The sequence below is a fragment of the Elephantulus edwardii genome, unplaced genomic scaffold (genome assembly GCF_000299155.1).
Source record: "Elephantulus edwardii isolate Elephantulus edwardi_28Jun2011 unplaced genomic scaffold, EleEdw1.0 scaffold00062, whole genome shotgun sequence".
NCBI lineage: Eukaryota > Metazoa > Chordata > Mammalia > Macroscelidea > Macroscelididae > Elephantulus > Elephantulus edwardii.
Genome location: NW_006399812.1, coordinates 7330823 through 7352654, shown reverse-complemented (window position 1 = coordinate 7352654; position 21832 = coordinate 7330823). Strand labels below are relative to the sequence as shown.

The 21832-nt window shown below is 39.9% G+C and overlaps 1 protein-coding gene across 1 annotated transcript in view; it reads right to left on the bottom strand.

The window, feature by feature from the left end:
- The window catches only part of NETO2 (neuropilin (NRP) and tolloid (TLL)-like 2), a 44951-nt gene that overhangs the window by 13292 nt on the left and 9827 nt on the right, over positions 1-21832 (bottom strand). Inside the window, exons 4-6 of the mRNA XM_006887817.1 lie at positions 20567-20611; positions 20356-20483; positions 837-1065 (exon numbers count right to left, since the gene is read on the bottom strand). Coding sequence (XP_006887879.1) covers positions 837-1065; positions 20356-20483; positions 20567-20611 — 402 coding nt within the window. The remainder of the gene's footprint in view (positions 1-836; positions 1066-20355; positions 20484-20566; positions 20612-21832) is intronic.

The window sequence follows — 21832 nt, the reverse complement described above, 5'->3', positions numbered from 1 at the left end:
GGGAGGGGAGGTTATGCTTAAATAAAGTCTACAAAGTAGCTGTCTTATTTAAATGAAATTGGTATATGGAAATGCTACTATTTCTGTAAATTTCTGTATAACTCAAGTTATTTCAAAATACATTTGAGAAAAGACTAGAGCAGGACACAGCCGGCTAGCTACAATCAATTTTTGCTCATCATCATTTAGTGCTGTTCGCTACTGAACTGAAATGCACTCAGAGCTGACCCTCAAGGGGGGTTTCAGAGGCAGTAAGTCACACAGGAGACTGTTAATCCTCCTCCTGCAGAGCAGAATTATCACTTAGTGAATGAATAATAATGCCTGAAGCTGAGCTCCTTTTAATTTAGAAAATCTCAAGGGAAAATATTTTTATGCATTTATAATAGGTTAGTGCTGAAATTTATATGTTAACATGCTTCGCCACCCTCCTCCACCCTATGACAATCAATCCCTTGGGAATAAAAACCAAATCTTTGTTATTTTTTTATCCCAATGACCAGACCAAACTCCTACCACCACCAAACGTCCCCAAACCCATCAGCGTCAACTGCATTCTGATTAACAGCAATCTTGTCTGACTGCACAGAACAGCCTCAAAGAATTTCTAAAGCTGCACATCTTTACGGAAACAGACGCTTGCATCTTCTTCCCACATACAGTGGCTTTACAGGTTTGAACTGTTCACGTTTTGATTAGCAGCCAGACATTTAACCAATGCACCACTACGTCTCCTTGTTATGACCACCCTAGCTTTGCCAAAAGCTCAGTAAACATATTCTGCATGAATGGACATTATGAAAAGTATCGTCGTGCTATGGGAGTGATTTACTTACGTTCCACAAAGGACGTAAAGAGCATTCTAAACCTGCTAAGCCGACTACCTTCGTCTGCCCACATCCTTATAACTCCAACGCCTGTTTTGAGCATTACATCGTTGGCCACAGTGCTGCAAAACTTGGCTTTCAGATTTTCAATCGAACTGCTTCCATCATAGACTGCAACGAAGTTTCTTTTGCATTCATTTGAGTGCTCCATTTGGTAATCTAGGAACCTCAAATAAATCTGCAATATTAAAACAAAAAGGTTTTCACAATTAACATTTATTGGAATTTTTTCTTTTATCCAGTCATTATGGCAGACCGAGTAGGACACTAAATACCTAATAATGCCTGAGACTAACAGTCTCTTTGGATGTCTTAACAGAGGAATCAAAACCTATGCAGCATGAAGTTTGTATATAAAGAGGAGAAAATTTTTGTTTAATATGGGATCTGTCTTTTCTTTTCTCATCAGAAAAGAAAGTTATGGGACTACAAAGAATCACAATTCTATCATTTTAACAATGATTTAAGATTAAGTTCAGATTTCCCTCCCCCTTAAAAACCCAAGGGTTTTTTTCTATGTACAAAACATACACACAACCTGCTTTTTTTTTTTTACCACAGGAGAAATATATTCCATCTTACCCGTATTCTTCATAATCATTCCCTTGAAGTCCTGTCACTTATTCACCCCTGATCCTCCTGTTGTAATTTTTTTTAATTACTTCTCTTAAGAATTTAGTATTTCACACAGAAGGACTGGAACTGCAGTATCAAGCTAAACATTCTTTAGTATTCTATTTGTGTCCTGCATCTTTTTCAAACATTATAGACAACCTGCTATTTGGAACACAGTTTTTTCTTAAAATACATTTGGCTCCTTTTTGTTTGAAAATTTCCTCTTGCTTGTTTTCTTTAGATTGTGGACTTGGAAAAGACTGTCAGCATGAATCTTGAGAAGATCCAATGAAACGGGCATTGTTACTCTTTCTAGTTGGAGAGGCCTGGTAACCTAAAAGTTAGGGGCTTGACTGCTAACTGAAGGGTCAGCAGTTCAAACTCACCCCCAAAGTGCCACAGCTGTCAAACTGCTCCAGTAACAAGATTACAGTAGAGAAAAGCCTCAGGGGCAGTTCTAGCCTATTATAAGGATCAAAATAAGTACAAGATCTACTTAATAACACCTAACAACACGTAAGGATACTTTGAAGTTACTGCAGGTTTGATTCGAGACTACAGCTATGAAGCAAGTATTTACAGCAGATCAAGTCACATGACTCTCAGTTTCCTGGTGCATATAAGTGTCAGGTTTATTCTATAGTCTTCTTTTTTTCTTTCCAAGCAAGCAACACCTTATTTTTTTAAATATGTTATATAATATTTATAAATGAAAAGCCTCGCAATGACATCAGCAGACAGAATGGCGTTCTCCGCCAATCCCCACTCCCTGGCCATTTCCAATCCTAAATCAAGATACAAGGAGGATGGGAAGGGACACAAGAGCTGCTGCAGGTGAAGAGAAGCCAGAGGTTGAGTGCCGTGTAGTAGGCTTCTCACTGCGACCCCATCAGTCGGAGTAGCATCCACCCCATGGTTCTCTAGATGGTGGTTTGAGTGGGAGGCGACCGCGAGGTCTTTCTCCCGAAGAGCCGCTCGTGGGTTCTAATCTTGCCTCCCCAGGGCCCTCTGAAGACCTGTGCAGGCAGTAACCTGCCACTTCTGCAGAAGCTGCTGCTGTTCGGTGCCGCAGAGAAACCCATGGGTCACAGCATCGCTATGAACAGATGAAGACCTTGACCTTGTCCCGCGCATCCTCACCATCTCCGCCATGCTGGAGTCACTGAGTCTCAGTCACCGACCCTCCAGCTTTCCCATCGTGTCTCTTCTGCAAGGACAGGTCCCTCCACGGCCCGGAGAACTACCGCCCCCCCCCCAACCCCGGGCTCCCCACCCCTCCAGCCCCAGCGTTTGGACAGGCAGCTCAGGGCTGAAGGTTTCACAGGAGAGCTACTTTAGGGTTAATTCCTGAAAATTTCCATTTCTGAGTTGGTTCTCTGGAGATTCTGCTATGGTGACTTGGAGCTCAAGCCTATACTGTAGTCTTTTAAGTGTCCATTATGGAAAAAGTTTTAAATACTGCAAGAATTATCAAATTGGGGACAATAATAAAGTGACCACATACTATTGCCAAAAACATAATAGTGTCAACAGATTTGCTTGATACAGGGTGCTACAAAACGCTAACTTTTTTTTTTTGAGGGGGGAAGCAGCATCTGCAAAGTACAATAAAATGACGTATACTTGTATATGCATGCAATGGCATTTTAACCTTTTTAAAGGTAAACTAAGTCCCTTGAACATTACACTGAAAAAAAAAATCACATACAAAAAGAATACTTGTATGGTCTTTCTAACCTGAAACTTAGAAATGGCAACTGCATACAAACAAAAAAATAGTGATTACAAGGAGCTGGAAGCAAGGGGAAGTGGAGAGTTACTGTTTAAGATGTACTGAGTTTCCGTTTATTGTCATGAAAAAGATTTGGAAATGGATACTGCTGATGGCTGTGTAACAATTGACATGACTGAACCGTAAGCGTGTAAAATAGATAAGAGGGGTAAATGTTCTGTTATGTGTACTCAAAACACATTATAAAATGGAGCTCGTGTGGCCTAGTGGCTAGGGAGGTGCACTGCCAACCTAAAAGTTAGTGGCTCAAATCTATCACCCACAGGGAGAGAGCTGGGCAATTTTCCCTCACATTGCTATTTACGGTTATACTAAAACTCCAGACGAGGGTCAGCTAGAAGTCAGTTCTGACTCAACAGCAGGGCAAGTTCATGGGGTATTATTTCTAGAAATACCTTTTCTGGGTTGCAGAACATGGGCATTTTCAACTTTACCAGAGAATATTAAATAGCTCTTTCAAGTGGTTATTTACAGGAATGCTTGGAAGACTCCATGAGAAATTAAATTCCTGAGAAAACCATTATCATTAAGGAAAGACTGTAATAAGAATGGACCAAAACATTATTTGTATTTTACTTATAAACACCCTCAAACTTCTAGGTGTATTTATTAATGTGTATTCAGATGGAACATCGTCCATTAACTAGCAATTCATACTTCTAAAGTGAAATGTTTCTTAACATGGTTTAGAAGGCTAAATTGCTAACCAATGGATGATGTTTAAGATAAATACTCATTTCTGCAGGTGTGGTAGTATCATCTGATTGGCAACATATTAAAGACTGGATAGACTGCGTGTTCACCAAAAATGTAGAGGAACCGCAATGCTCTAATAGCTGTAGTAGAAGAATGTGTTGCTAAACCATTTTGAAGATAATCTGTTAGCAATCACCAACATCTGAGATGTATAAACCTTTGAGCTGGCACTCCTCTTACAAGTAACCTTTCTTACTATTCTTCCAACTTGGAAGTGAAGGCCTACAGAGGACAAGGGAGCTCTGGGGACTCAGCGGCAGAGTTGTGTGCTGCCAACCCAAAGGCACCTGGTTAGCGAGAAGGACGGGCAATCTCCTGAAACCCACTGGAGGCTCAGCTATGGGTGGGTTCCAACCTGACAGTGCATAACAACGTCAAATGGGTGAATTAGAGGGCATATGGAAACACTGACACAGAGCAGAAGTTAGCTGTCTGACTTATGTAGACCAGGAAGGTTGAGCACAACGTACTGTTTTGTTTTTCAAAAATAAAATCATCTCACTCCTGCTGCTGGCGGCCATGGAGTAGATCTCCACTCCCAGGGACTCTGTCTTCTATCGTGTAAACTGGCTCTGTAAGGTGTCCTCTGCCGTGGAGCTCACTGCCAGGCTTCAGAGCCCTGACTTTCTCCTGCATGGTTATGAATGGGTTCCAGCTGCAAGTCTTTCTAGTCATGTTTTACCACGGTGCCAGGAAGGCTCTTGGTGTCGTGCTGGTTTGGGATTTAGTGTACCTATGTCACTGCATCAACATGAGCATAGAGAACATATTGTTGTTGTTGTTATGTGCCGTCAAGTCGCTTGTGACTCACAGCGACCCTATGAACAACAGCCCTAAACTCTGCTCTGTCCTGTGCCAATTGCACTGTCTCTGACACTCCCATCCTGATTACTCCAGTCACTGAATCAATCCACCTCATAGAGGGTCTTCCCCCTCCTGTGCTCTCCCTCCACCGTCCCAAGCATGATGTTCTTCTCCAAGGACCGGTCTCTCCTTACAACATGTCCAAAGTATGTTAGACGAAGCCTCAGAATCCTTGCCTCCAAGGAGCCGCCCGGTTTAACCCTCTCTAGGATGAATCTGTTTGTTTTCCTAGCAATCCATGGCACCCTCAATACTCTTCTCCAGCACCACAGCTCAAAGGCATCAATTCTCCTTCTATCCTCCCTGGTCATTGTCCAACTCTCTGATGCATAACAAGTGATTGCAGAGACCATGGCCTGTATCAGGTGCACCTTAGTCTCCAGAGAGACACCACTGCTCTTTAGTACTTTGGAGAAGTCCCTAACAGCAGACTTTCTCATGGCAATGCGCCTTTTAATTTCCTGGCTACTGGTGCCAAGAGCCAAGCAAACTAAAGCTGTGTACAATCTCAATCTCTTCACCATCCATCCTGATGCTGCCAATTGGTCCAGTGGTGAGAATCTTTGTCTTCTTAGAAAACATACATATACTTAAATATAGTCACTGCTCCTCCTCAGATTTGACTCAGATTTGCAGTTCATGAAAGATTTTCCAATGAAACAAGCAATTGTTATGTGCCGTCCAATCGCCTGAGTCTCATAGCGATCCTATGTAACACAGCCCTAAACCCTGCTCTCCCCAGTGCCAATTTTGTCTCTGACTCACCCACCTCCAATACCCCAGTGACTGAATCAATCCATCTCATCAAGGATCTTCCTCTCTTACACCGTCCCTCCACTCTCCCATGAATGACGAAGGTGTGCCTAATTCAGCCCACAGTCTTTGCCATTACTTGCTATACATAAGAAAGGTGGACAGTGACTAGGGGAGATAGAAGGAGAATTGATGCCTTTGAGCTGTGGTGCTGGAGAAGTACTGAATATACCATGGACTGCTAGGAGAACTAACAAGTTTGTCCTAGAGAGGGTGAGCCTAGGCTGACCTTTGAGGCAAGGATTCTGAAGCTCTGTCTGACATACTTTGGACATGTTCCAAGGCGGGATCAGTCCTTGGAGAGGGATGTCATGCAACAACTACAGAACATTAATATGGTACAGGCATACTTATCTCTCAAATCATAACATTTTCATTTTTAGAAGACTGTGATACTGTGGTTTTCCTTTACACAGACACACTTGTGCCCATTGCTGCACGATATCAGTCCATCTCAGTGAGGGTCTTTCTTTCACCGACCCTCCACCTTTCCCAATATGCTGGCCCTTTTAAAGGGAACAGGCCCTCCTAACGAGATGTATACAATAAATAGATATAAATTATATTTAGTAAAAATTATAGTATATAACATGTATAAATGGTGCATGTACGTGCTGTGTATAGAACACACATAAATTTTATGTATGTTTGCATATAATAAACATACTGTATCTTACGTAGTTTTACATATATTTATTTTCCAGGATAACTGGCCATCTTAATTGTATCACTTTTGTTTTGATAAATAATATTTTATATATATTGTTTATATATAATTTATATGTTGTTCTAAGCCCCTGAGTGAATACTGACCCACAAATGACCCTCTTTCTCTTACAGAGCAGCTGGTGGATTTGAACAGCATGCCTTTGGGCTTGCTGTGCAGCTTCTTAACAGGCTATCAGAACTCCTGTATAAGTTATATATAATCTCAGAGAAATATATAAAAAATGTATATATAAATCTATGTCTATATAATTTGCAGATATATAAACATGCACATAATATATATTTATAGACTATATGCTTTTAATGTAGACTATGTTTTTCTAGGGTAATTAGCCATTTTAACCATACCATTATTTGTTTTGGTCAATAATGAATATTTTAGATATTTTTTTGCCAACTGACTGACCCAAAGTGGGCCACCCGGCAGATGAATGAATCTCCCAAGCCACCTTCCCTCTTTGCCAAGCTCTCAAAGAGGCCAGACTGAGAACACCCAGATGATGACTCAGATTCCAAACCATCACCACTGTATTGGTGGAGCTTCAAATTACCATCTTACAAAGTGACAGGTAGGAAATATTAGACACAGGAGCTGCCTAGTGTTCTGACCCAACCCCCTCAAGGGTAGCAATTTACTGTTTCCCTTGCTTACAAAACAGGGTCCAAGACTTTACACCTCTCTTTCATCTATGTTCCTGAATGCCCCATTCCCCTCCCAGGAAGAAATGTCAGCTGAAAGGAATCAACTCACAGTCCAGGAAGGGGAGGCAAGAAAGAAGGTCTAGGACCGACTCCGGCTCTCCTCTTAGATAGTTCTGGAGGTGTAATCCACAGCGTGCTGTGCTGCTAACCAGAAAGAGTCATGTCTCCAGGGCCTCAAATCTTCCAGCCACTCCCTGGAAAAAGGTGAGCAGGCTCCTTCCATTAAGATTATAGTCCCTGATACCCCCCGGGAGTAAAGCCTCAAACCATAAAACTCATCAGAGACAAACTGGGACCAAGCTAAGGTGGCCTAGTCTACAGTATAAAGAGACTGTCAAATACAGCCAGAAATGCACAATTGGAGAGGGTAAAACTGATGAATGGGATCTTCTAAAGATTTAAATCCCTGTGCACATCAAAAAACATTTTCTAACAGAGTGAAAAGAAAACCTATTGACAGGGAAAAAACATTTGTCAATACCATTTCAGTCATATCAAAAGTTTACAGAATCCTACAGAGCCTCAACAAGAAAAAGACTGATAACACAATTACAAAATGGGCAAAAGTTATAGAAAGAATTTTCACACAAGAAGATATTCTGACAGCTAACAGACACATGAAGAAATGCTTCATGGCAATGAGAGAGATGCAAATCAAAACCACAATGGGATACCATCTCACCCCAGTAGCAGTGGCAAAGTTTAACAGGATAGTAAATAATAAATGTTGGAGAGGATGTGGCAAAATAGGAACTCTTATACACTGTTGGTGGGGTTATAAAATGGTACAACCACTCTGGAAGGCAGTTTGGCATTTCTTCAGAAAGATGAACACAGAAATTCCATATGACCCAGTTATTCCACTGCTTGGAATATACCCCAAGAAAAAGAGAACTGAGGCACAAACAGAGACTGGTACATCAATGTTCAAAGCAGCATTATTCACCATCACAAGAATGTGGAAACAGCTCAAATATTGAAAGATAATAAAATGGATTGAGAAATTATGGTACATTCACACAAGAGAATACAACAATGATTTTTTAAATCACTACCTAACTTGGATTATCCGAGAGGCTGGGCTCTATGAGGAGAATTGTGGCATCAGCATTGGTGGAAGATCTATTAACAATCTGCGTTATGCAGATGACACAACCCTGCTTGCTGAAACTGAGGAGGACCTCATGCACTTGCTGCGAAGGGTCAAGGACTGCAGCCTTCAGTATGGACTGAGGCTCAATTTCAAGAAGACAAAGATTCTCACCACTGGACCTATTGGCAGCATCAGGATGGATGACGAAGAGATTGAGATTGTTCACAGCTTCAGTTTGCTTGGCTCCACAGTCAACACTCTTGGCACCAGCAGTCAGGAAATCAAAAAGCGTATCACGATGGGAAAGTCTGCTGTTAGGGACCTCTCTAAAGTACTCAGGAGCAACAGTGTCTCTCTGGAGACTAAGGTGTGCCTGATACAGGCCATGGTCTTTGCAATCGCTTGTTATGCATCAGAGAGTTGGACAATGACTAGGGAGGACAGAAAGAGAGTGGATGCTTTTGAGCTGTGGTGCTGGAGAAGAGTACTGAATGTAACATGGACTGCCAGGAAAACAAACAGATTCATCTTGGAGAGGATTAAACCAAGCTACTCCTTGGAGGCAAGGATTCTGGGGCTTCGTCTGACATACTTTGGACATGTTGCCAGGAGGGACGGGTCCTTGGAGAGGGACATCATGCTTGGGAGGGTGGAGGGATGGCGCAGGAGGGGAAGACCCTCTATGAGGTGGATTGATTCGGTGACTGGGGTAATCGGGATGGGTGTGTCAGAGGCAGTGCGGTTGGTGCAGGATAGAGCAAGGTTTAGGGCTATTGTACATAGGGTCGCTATGAGTCGAAAACGACTCGACGGCACATAACAACAACAACAACCTAACTTGGGAGGGTCTGGAGAGCATTATGCTGAGTGAACTAACTCAGTCCCATAAGGACAAAAATGGCATACAACCATTATTGCATGGGAGGTCTGGGGCCTAGTGGCAAGAAGCTGCACTGCAATCCCAGAGGTACGCGGTTCGAACCCACTAGATGCTCTGCTAGAGAACAAGGGGCACTCTCCTCCTGTACTAGTCAGATCCAATTTGACGGTACACACACAAAATAAAAAAATTAAATAGTAAAACAAAAAGCACAAAACCCCCATTACTGTAGAACATGTATGAGGACCCATGGGAAGGAGGAGGGGAAGCAGAGGCGTGAGGATGGGGGCTGCTAATCACAGGGTCGCATAATCTGATGGGTGGAGGGAGGGGTGGGTAAAAAAAAAAAAGAGAAAGATACGGGGTGAAAAAACAATGTTTATGAACTTTGCAAGTAAACCAGTATAAAATGTAAATTTTCTTTTAAAAAGAAAGATTTATATAGTGTCTGAAACCCAAGGGAGGCACAGTGCCACTTCAGAAGGTATTTTATGACCGAGAATCAATAATATTGAAGGAGGAAGTTAAAGCTGCACTGACATCATCAGGGAAAAAGCAAGTCTCTAGGCAGTGACACAGTGTTAGCTGACGTATTTCAGCAAAGGGATCCAGTGCTCAAGGAGATCACTCATCTATTCCAAGAAGTCTGGAAAATGACAGCCAACTGAGAGAGATTCATTTTTGTGCCCATTCCAAAGGTAGATGATTCAACAGAATTGCACGCCTCAGGAAAGGTGTGCAAACGGATTTTAAAGGACGGGATTTACTTTGTCCAAATTCTGCATAAAGCATACCTGAGTGTTCCGGAACTCTCCTTATTAACAATATTCCACAGAGTTTTGGTGGCTTAGTGATAGGGAACTACACTGCCAACCCACAGATAATGTGGTTCAAATCCAGGAGAAAGATTGGCAATCTCTTCCTGTGCAATTTACTGCCTCATAAAATCCACTGGAGGGTCAGTAAGAACTTGACAGAATACAACAGCATCATTATTTAAATTGTATTTCTGTGTTTCATTGACTATGCAAAGGCATTTGACTGTGTGGATCACAACAAACTGTGGCTGACTCTGAGAAGAGTGGGAATTCCAGAACACTTGACTGTGCTTATGTGAAACCTATACCTGGACCAGGAGGCAGCTGTCAGAACAGAAAAAGCAAACTCTTCCTGGTTCAAAATTGGGAAAGGTGTGCGTCAAGGATGTGTCCTAATCCATTTATTTCTTTTTTTAATTTTTATTTTATTCTTTTTTGTGTGTACTGTCAGATCGGATCTGACTGGCACAGGAGATTGTCCCTCTTTTTCCAGCAGAGCATCTGGTGGATTTGAACTGCGTACCTCTAAGTTTGCAGTGCAGCTTATTGCCACTAGGCCACCAGAGCTCCCTCTCCATATCTTTTCAATCTGTATGTGGAACAGATTATCCAGGAGGCTGAGCCCTATGAGAAGCATGGCATCAGGATTGGAGGAAGACTCATCAACAATCTGTGTTACGCAGATGATACAACCCTGCTTGCTGAAACTGAAGAGGACCTGAAGTGCTTGCTGCAGAAGGTCAAGGACTGCAGCCTTCAATATGGACTGAACCTCAACATCAAGAAAACAAAGATTTTCACCACTGGGCCAACTGATAGATGGTGAAGAGATTGAGATTGTTGACAGCTTCAGTTTGCTTGGCTCTACAATCAACACTCTTGGCACCAGCAGTCAGGAAATTAAAAGATGAATTGCATTGAGAAAGTCTGCTGTCAGAGACCTAAAGTACTGAAAAGCAACCATGTGTCTGGAGACTAAGGCATGCATATCCAATTACTTGCTATGCATCAGAGAGGTGGACAATGACTAGGGATGAAAGGAGAGTCGATGTTTTTGAGCTTTGGTGCTGGAGAAGAGTACTGAATATACCATGGACCGCTAGGAGAACAAGTTTGTCCTGGAGAGGGTGAAACCAGGTTGCTCTTTGGAGGCAAGGATTCTGAAGCTTCGCCTGACATACTTTGGACATGTTGCAAGGTGGATCAGTACAAGAGAGGAAGACCTTCGATGAGATGGACTGATTCAGTGACTGGGGTAACAGGGATAAGTGTGTCAGAGCCAATAAGATTGGCAAGGGATAGAGCAGAGTTTAAGGCTATCATACACAGGGTTGCTATGAGTCACAGGTGGCTCGATGGCACATAACAATAACAACATCTTTTCACTGTACTTATTCATGTATATTATTCGTGTATGCCGAGCAAATAATTCAAGATGTTGGCCTGTATGGAGAAAAGCAAGGCATCAGGATTGGAGGGAGACTTTAACTTGTAATATGCAAATGAAAAACCTTAAGCTGAATTGGAAATAGACTTCAAACACTTTTCTTGATGAATATCAAAGATTACAGCTTTCCGTATGACTTCAACTCAACATAAAGAAAAAAAAATACATCTGGACTAAGTAACATCTAAATTTAAAAAAAGAAAAAAATGCCGTTTTAAGGATTTATTTTATTTGGATCCACAATCAACACCCATAGAAGCAGCAGTCAGAAAATCAAGCAATTTACTGTATTGAACAAATTTGCTGTCAAAGACCTCTTTATAATATTAAAGAGTAAAGACGGCACTTTGATGACTGAGGCACATCTGACCCAAGGCCTGTTCTTGTCAATTATCTCACATGCATGTGAAAACTGGGCAATAAGTAAGGATGATTAAAGATGAATTGATGGCTTTGCATTATTCTGTTGAGGGAGAATATGAAATATACCATAAATTGCCAAAAGAACAAACAAGTCTGTCTTGAAAGAAGCGTAGCCATAATGGTCCTCAAAAGCAAGCATGGTAGGAGCAATGATTTTTAAAATTACAATGTAACCTGGGAAAGACTGGAGGGAAGTATGCTGAGTGAACTACCTCAGTCTCATAAGGATAAATACTGCATAGGACCATTACTGTTAAAACAGAAGAATAAGTAGTAAAATGTGTATGGGGATCTAAAGGGGGATGGTGTGGGCGAGCAGGGGGGGAAATCATAGGGTTGCATAATTTGGTGGGTGGAGGAAGGGGAGATAAAGGAAATGGGAAAGGTCCAGCAGGGATCTGGAAGACAGTCCATCATTAGATAACACATACTTGAGGACCACTATTAAATCCATAACTTTTTACATTTATTCTGAGGACCACGAATTATCCTTATTGTTAATGTTTTTCTAAAAAAGTTAAATGCTTATTACTGTTAAATGCTTTTTTTCCTGGAAAATAGACAAGGAATGGATACCTGTAAATGATTAACCTTTTCTGCTAACTTGTTCCAATGATTAGGACTGTTTAACAACAATGAAAAAAACGTTATAAACAAACCGAAATGAAACTAGCCACAGAATCTATTTTGACTCACTGCAGACCCCTCCCATCAGGTTTCTGTCCAGTCAGTCTTTATGGAGGAAGCCTGGATGCCATCTCTCACCTGGATGCCGTCTCTCACCTGGGGAACAGCTGGTGGATTTGATTCACAGTCCTTTTGATCAGCAGTGCAACATATAATGAATGCACTGTGCTCACAGAGCTCCTTAAAATAATGAAAGCTAAAATTACTGTCTTTTAATAATAATAATAAAATTATTATGTGTGTGTGTGTGTGTACCATCAAATCGGATCTGAATGGTACAGGAGGAGACTGCCTCTCCTTCTTCAGCACAGCATCTCGTGGATTTGAAATGCGTATGTATGGGATTGCAGTACAGCTTCTTGCCACTAGGCCACCAGAGCTCCCTAGACATTACTGTCTTTTTTCTGAGTTTAAAATAAGAGCTTCTAAAGTTCTAATATTACTTTTGTTGCTTGCTTCAGGGTTTTAATAGATACTCTTCATGCTAAAGAAGTGTCCAAATTTTGGAGTTTTATTTCTTTAACAACTGTTAAGTTTTACTGAGCTTCTTTCTGAACTATGCACAAGAACTGTGAAATAAAATTCATTAAGTTCATGATTTCTAAAAGAAAATTTAAAGGTTCAGTGTTCTATTTTTTTAGATTTTATGTATGCATTTCATAAATGCTAAGCGTAATACTAGCTGCCATCAAGTCCATTACAATTCTTTGAGATCAGGTTGTGTCAAAGTAACACTGTGTCCTAGATGGTTCTGAACAGCTGGCTTTTCAGAAGCAGACACCCGGGCTTCCTCTAAGTTACATATGCTACTGGCTTAGCATTTGCTTCTCTCATCTATCCTTACACAGTTCTGACAGAATGGGTTGCAGCATGTTTTCTGAAAGTTTATGTAACAGGTTTCTTAAAATACTAAGTAAAATAGATCTGGGCAGTTTCCCCACTAGCCATATTTTAACAACAAAATTAATTTCTTTATCTGAGTACAGTTTTATTCAGGTTTTCACTTCTTTAATTTTGGTCAGCCACTGCCAGGGGGTCGATTTTGACTCATATGAGTCTTGTAGGACAGAACAGACGGTCCACAGAGTTTCCGAAGTTGTAAATCTTCACAGAAGCAGAATGACTGAGCTTTCTTCTGTGGAGTGACTAGAAGATTTCAATCACTGACTTTTTGGTTAGCAGACAAATGTCTTAACCACAGGCCTCCAGACCTCTTTTCACACAGATACATATATTTTTTATTTATGTAAGGGCAGCTCATTTAAATAAATTAAGTAGCAAATTATTAGTCATACTATTCTCTCATAGTCTAAAAAATATGTTTATTATGGAAAATTTATATCATATACAAAAGCTGTTATGTAGAGTCTGAACCGACCCACGGTGAACCGTCCAGTGGGTTTTCAGATGCAGCTTATCACATGGAAGGAGACTGCCCATCCTTCTCCCATGGAGCGGCTGGTGGCCTCAAACTGTGTGCCTTCGGGATTGCAGTGCAGCTTCTTGCCATTAGGCCACCAGAGCTCCCTATGCAAAAGTAAATAAAGTAAGAAACCTCATCAATTATCTATTCACAGCCTACTTTGTTTCTTCTCTATCCTTTTCCAGTCCCACCAATCCCAAACTGCACATCAAAAAACTCAAAACTCAAATTCATAGCCATTAAACTCAAAGGATTCATAGCTATGTCTCCAGTGGGTTTTCTGAGACACTAAATTGTAGGAGAGGGTATTACCTTAAATTGTACATGTTGTTGTTAAGTCCTGTGGAATCTAGTATGACCCTTACTGATCCCAAGAACAACAGATACGAACGCTGTCCCTGAATATAGACTTTCACAGTACAAAACATCTCCTGATTTCCTGACTGTTGGGATTAAGGGTGCTGACTGTGGACATGTAAAATGAAATCTCTTGACAATTTCAATCTTTTCTCCATCTATCATGATGCTGCCTATCGGTCCAGTGTTAAGAAGCTTTGTTGACGCTGAGATGCAATCCATATTGAAGGCTGTATCCTTGATCTGCAAGTGCTTCAAGTTCTCCTCACTTTCAGCAAGTAAGGTTGTGTCACCTGCATAACACAGGCTACTGATTATTCTTCTTTTGATCTTGATGCCACATTCCTCTCCAAAGAGTCAGCTAAAATAATTTGCTCAGCATACAGACTGAACAGGCATGGAGATAGGCTTCAAGCCTGATGCACTCCTTTCTTAATTTTAAACCAAGTAGTGTTCCCTCGCTCTGCTCACACAACAGGTTCTTGGCTGTTCAAACTATACTGCCTATAAAGGCCAGGCTTTATAGAATTCTATCTGTATACTTTCTATATGCATTGCTAAAATTCTTTTATTAAAAATATTATATTACCATACCTTTAGGGGAAAAAAAGAATTTTTATATCCAACAATAACTATTCTGTAAAAAACAATTAAGAAAATAAACCAGAAAGAGGTTGGGGGGAAAAATTACACTATTATATTGTTAAGACAAATTAGTATTTTGTAACACCATTAACAGTTTGAAGTTCTACTTACTTCTTAAAGACCGTAAGTTTTGTCCTTCACTTTCATAGTTTGTTTTATGAATTCAGAAGTTAATTTGCTTTTTATGCTCATTTTCATGTGTAAATTCACTTTGGCTTATTCACCTTGTTTCAAGAGTCAGCACATTCAGAGCACAATGGAATAAGCCTTGCTCTGGGAAAACCACCTTCATGATCATGGTATCTCCCCTGTCAGGTAAGCATGTGTTTTTAAATTTAGTTTTAAATTCCTACCTCAGTGGAGGTTATAACCATTTACCATTTCTTATTTTTGTGGGTGTTTATTCCTCCCCTTAGATAAATTTGGGGAATATTTTATTTTTTACAAAGTGCCATTTTGGTTTAGTCGAATCATTTAGTATAATTTTTTTAAAATTTTTTATTTTATTTTATTATTTTTGTGTGCATGTACCGTCAAATCAGATCTGACTGGTACCGGAGGAGACTGTCCCTCCTTCCCCGGCAGAGCATCTGGTGGATTTGAACCATGTGCCTCTGGGATTATAGTTGCAGCTCCTTGCCACTAGGCCACCAGAGCTCCCCTCATTCAGTATAATTTTTTAAAAATTTCTGTTTATTTCCTTTCTATTTATTGTTTGAATTTAATTTTACTTCACTAATGTTTACTCTTTTTCTTTCTAATTCTAAATAAGTGGTTAAGTCATAATTTTTTTTCCAAGTATGTTAGCCACATCTCACAAAACTTCATTTGCAGTTTTTAAGTTCCATATGGGCTCAAACACATCTATTCATACTGAGAAAGGGTAAGTAAATTATTCACAGTAATTGTAGGTATGTCAATTTTTCTTGAAAATTGTTAAATGTTAATGTATTTTGAGGCTATGTGAAGAAAAAAAAGCTATTATATATTCCTGGTGGACTAGTAACCTTCTTGATCTCTACTCAAGTACCTCAACACTGACATTTTTTTTAATTTTAACTTCTTTGTAATTATCCTATACACATAAAGATGTGGCTTTTTGCTATAATATCTGGCCTATGTAATCGTCAAGATTTTCTCAACTATGCCTTTTCTGAATGACAATTTTGTTGTTCAGCATGCAAGTTTTGGGTTTTTTTCTCAGTATTTTGAAGACATGATTATATTCTCCTTTGGCTTTTTTTTTGCCGCCCCCCCCGCTTGTTTTTGATTATTTTGATGATCATGCTTTGTAGACAATTTCTCCTTTCTTTTCTTTTTGCTATCAATATGGCTGTGATATCCACTGTAGTAGGTACTAATTCTTTTTCCCTACTTAGATGTCTGACTCTATGTAATAACCATAATACCTTAGGAGTCATTCTGTGCATTTTTGAAAATGTTCCTGTGTCTCCCCTTTCTACCAGTGGTACATTCTGCATAAATGGCTGCTATGTATTTTTAAGTAATCATAATTTTTACTTGTAGAAGTTCAATTTTACTACATTCAAAGTGTACCTGGCCTCTCCCCAGACCTTTACCTTTTTTATTCCTTCTTGTAATTATTTAAGGCAGGTTTTGAAGTTCAAAGGCTGAAGGGAGCTTTAACATTCTTTTCAGCCTCTAACTCCCACCTGAGTCCACGTTCAGAAAGACAAACTTTTATGTCATCATCTGTTAAAGTGAAGATTTAAAAAAAACACCCTACTGTTTCATAGACAGCATCTCTATTTGAGGGTGCCAGTTTTATGTGTCAGAGGCTCACAAAGATCATATGACTCTCAGGTGAGTTTTTCCCCTGTCTCAGAGTAGGTATTAAACCGAGATCCTGGGTATCTCTACCCCTAGAGGTCCTAGGCTACTGAGGTCAGTAAGGGCCAATCGTATCATCAGTTTTGGTTACCTCTTTGATTTACAGTTATCTATCTTCATTTCTACTTGGACCAAGAGTGTTAATTGAGGTTCCAAGCCAAGATAAGCTGTGGTTGATAGTTTTACTCTCTTCTCCATCCATCATGACACTGCCTACCAGTCCAGTGGTAAGAATGTTTCTTTTCTTGACACTGAAATGCAATCCATACCAAAGACTATATTCCTTGATCCTCTGCAACAAGCACTTTAAGTCGTCCTCATTTCCAGCAAGCAAGGCTGTGATACCTGCATAACGCAGACTCAGCCATTGTCTTTGCAATTACTTTCTATGCATCTGGACAATGATTAAGGATGAGAGGAAAACAACTGATGCCTTTGAGCTGTGGTGCTGGGGAAGAGCAATGAAAGGTCAAGAGAACAAACAGCTTTGCCTTGGAGAGGGTGCAGCCAAAGTGCGCTTTGGAGTTAAGAATGATGAGCCTTTGCCTCACACACTCTGGAAATGTCGCTAGGAGGTGCGATTCCTTGGAAAAGGACATGATGTTGGGAAGGGTGGAGGGTCAGTGAAGGAGAGGAAGACCCGCAATCAGGTGGACTGAAAAGGTGACTGCTGCAATGGGCTCTTTCGTGTCAAGTGTGAGGATGGCACAGAACAGGGCTCACCCTTCACCAAAGAAGACATTCAGATGGCCAACAAACACATGAAGAAATGTTCAAAATCCCTAGCTCTAAGAGAGATGCAATCAAAACAACTATGAGATATCATCTCACCCCAGCAACAATAGCAAAATTCAAGAGCAGCAAACAACAAATGCTAGCGAGGCTGTGGAGAAACTTGAAGCTTATTCACTGGTGGTGGGAAAGAAAATTGGTGCAACCACTATGGAAGGAGGTATGGCACTTTCTCAAAAAGTTGGATATAGAAATACCATTTGACCTAGCGATTCCATTACTGGGAATATAACCTAAAGAATTCAGAACCGCCACCCAAACAAATACATGTACTCCTATGCTTATTGCTGCATTCTTCACAATAGCAAAGAGATGGAAGTAGTCCAAGTGCCCACCAACAAACAAATGGGTAGAGAAGCTGTGGTATATTCACACAATGAAATAATATGCAATAATAATTATAAAAATAATATGAAAAAATATGCAGCGCTGAAAAACAAGGAACTCACAAAATATTATATAAAATGGGTGACCCTGGAAGACATTATGATGAGTAAAATATCTCGGTCACATAATGACACTGTTATAAACATGGTGGTTGACATGGGCGTTGGGGAGAAACCCAGAGAAGAGGGGATAAATAATGTACACTGCACTGAAATAAATGAGAGAAAGAACTGCTTAAAAGGAGTATACGATTAGGTATTATTTGTTTGACAACAGTCCAGAATAAGAGCTGCATAGCAAAGTGGACTGGGGCAGGGCGGGAAGGAAACTGTGCAACAATTAATGAATGGGAATCTAAGTTCTCTATAAACTTTCATTATAATCTCAATTAAAAGGAAAAGAAGAACAGGGTTCAGATCTTTTGTTCACAGGGTCACTATGAATCATACTCAACTCAACGGCAGCTAACAATAAAACAACAACAACAATCTTCATTTCTAATCTGTAAGAACTAAAATAGCAAAGTTATTTGTTTATAATTTATTGAATGTCTCCAGGAGTTTACATGTCTAGTTGCTAAGGCCATTGGTGGCTTGTATCCCACCGGAATTGCCACAGAAGAAAAGCCTGGTAATACATTTCTGAAAAAGTAAGTCAATGAAAACCTTAGGGAGCAAAAAACCCCCAAACCTCTCCAACACAAATAATATAATGATGAAGTCAGAGTAACCAGAGATTAAGATCTATCTGTCGGAGTAACTGAAATTCATTCTTCCCTGCACTATTTTCTAGTAAAGTTGGACACAATTATCAGTGAACACGGTAAAAACCCAACACTAAGACTCAACATAATTGTGTTTACTTTTATAGATGTTAGCTGACTCTGTGACTTACGGCAAAACAGTCTAACCTACTGTGCCCTATTTTACCTCCTAATTAATTAGCTGGACTTCATTAAGAATGTGGCATTAGAATTGGAGAAGACTCATCAACAGCCTATGTTATGCAGATGACACAACCTTGCTTGCTGACAGTTATGAAGATTTAAAATGCTTGCTGCAGGAAATCAAAGACCACAGCCTTCAATTTGGATTACATCTCAGTATCAAGAAAACAAAATTCCTCACCACTGAGATGACAGGATGACACAGACAGAGAAAAGACTGAAATTGTCAACAAATTCATCTTAACCCAAATTCACAGTCAACACTCTTGGTACCTGCAGTTAAGAAACAGACAAGAAGCACTGGGAAAATCTACAAGACCTCTCCAAGGAGCAAAAAGCAAGGATGTCAATTTAAATACTATGGTGCACCTGACTTAAATCATGATCTCTTCATTACTTTCTGATAGTTGGACAATGAATAAGGATGACAGAAAAACTGATGCCTTTGAATTGTGGTACGGGAGAAGAGTAATCACTATCCCACGCATTGTCAAAAGAATAAACAAATGTCTTGGAAAAAGTGCAATCAGGATTCTTCTCAGAGGCAAGGATGGTGAAATCTCATCTCACCTATTCTTGGGTATACTGTTAGGAAGGGCCAGTCATTGGGAAAAGTATCAGGCTGGGGAAAAGAGAGGAAGACCTTGAACAAAATAGAATGACTCAGTGCCTGTAACAATGGGCTCCAGTGTATCAGCGATGATGGGGTGACACAGGACAGGGCAGGGTTCTAATCCATTGTTCACAGGGCTGCTATGAGTTGCAGTTATCTTGAAGGCAAAGATAAAGTTTCATCTCTCATAATTTGGGCATGTTGCTAAGAGAGGCTATTCCCTGGAGAGGGATATGACGCTTGGAAAAGTGGCGGGACAACAAAGGAGGAAAGACCTTCAACCAGATGGACCCAGTGACTGCGGCCATGGGCTTGAGGATGCTGGAGACTGTGAGGATAGCACTGGACAGGAGACGGTTTAGATCTGTTTCTCATAGAGTCGCTATGAGTTGTACTCGACTCAATGGGTCCTGACAAATCAGGAGTTTCTTTAAAGAAAAGTCCACTGCAGGCAAGTCAGTTCTGACTCTCGGTGACCCTCCGTGATTGCTATGGGTTTCTGAGGCTATAAATCTTTACAGAAGATTGCTCTTCTTACTCCCACAGATCAGCTGGGTGATTTGAACTGCTGACCTTTAGGTAGGCAGCCTGACATGTTTCACACTATATCACTAGACTTAAAGCTTAATACAGATGTGTGATAGTCCTGAAATTTGCGTATTATATTGCATAGCAAAAATGCAGGAACTTTTGTATGTGCAAAATGAATAAATAAAGTCTTAGTTGATTATAAGTTTGTACAGTCAATAAATATTTGCATTAAAACAAAACAACACATTATACAAATTGTATCTTATTATATTCTTCTCTGAAATTACTCAATATATAAAAATACCTTAGCTTTTGGAGTAGCTCTAATTGTCCATATGCAATCAACCGCTTGGCCAGGTTTTGTTTTTTCCTCCTGTTCGACCTGACTAGAACGTACTATTCCATCAGCTCCTGAGAGCTCAAACTGGCAATCTAGAAAGAATAAACGTATGATGTTCAAAGGAAAACAGAACTAATAAAAATGCCACAAGAAAAAATGAGGTAATATACTAAACCTGGGATGGGATTTAAAATACCTCCTAGGTAAGTAAAGTCTGGATCTGCAATAGAATAAAAGGGGGGAAAAAATCAGTGGCAATGACAATTTTAGAGTTACTCCAAGGTGTAGTGTTCTAGATTATGTCTAGTGTTCCATATGAGAGCAAAGCAAGAGAAGGCAGCATTCATGGACATAAAATACACACTGGTTATTTATGAGTCTATTAAGGCCACTCATTTGTCTGACAAATCTTATCTATAATAATAATTATGTTAATATTTTTATGCTGTCATTAATAATTTATTCACGCTACTTGAAAACTCTGGTGGCTTAGTGGTAAGGAGTTGCACCGCCAATCCAAAGGCACATAGTTTGAATTCACCAACCGCTCCAGTGAAGAAAGAAAGATGGGCAATCTCTTCAGGTGTGAATTACAGCCTCTGAAAATCCACTGGAGGGTCAGCTATGAATTGGTTCTGTCTCAGTGTTACAGAACAACAACAACAACAACTTGCAAACTCACGCCAACTCATTATCAATAGAAGTTCCAAGTGTTCTACCCCAGTCAGCTGTCTTTTGTTTTTTAAAAATGTCACTGAAATGAAACACAACTTAGTGATTTTATAGGGTATTTTCTCCCAGAAAGCAGTTCATTGATGTCTGAAAGCCAACAGTTTATATCAAAATAACTCACTTGATGAAACTAATCAGGAATTTGATTGCTAACTCAATCGGTTAACTGAAGTAATTGATATTCTGGTATCATAAAGATAAAACCTTATGCTTTCAAAGAAAGATCTTTGAAAATAAATTTAGTCACTTGAAAGAGGAAAAAAAAACCCCTCCAGACATGCAAAACATTCTTATTTGTTTTTTTTAAATATTAAAAAGTGTAGCCAGAGAACTTTTATATGCTTATGTGAGTAAAGTCCAGAGCATTATGTACTATTCCATTTTATAGATAAAGAAACTGTGTCAGAGAAAAGATTAAGTGATTCTTTTCTTAGATCAGACAGTAGCAAAGGCAAATTCAGAATCCTGTTCTCTAGGTAACCTATGCTTTGGAACTGTTCCCACTCTACTATATTGTCTTTGCAATGTGGGTCAGGGTCCCAGCACTTAATCATGACAATAAAAAAACTCATATGTCAAAATAAATATGCCATGAATAAATAGTCTAAAGTATTGGTTATACATTTTTTTAAATTTTTTTTTTTATTTAGTGTGCATGTACCGTCAAATCAGATCTGACTGGTACAGGAGGATATTGCTCCTCCTTCTC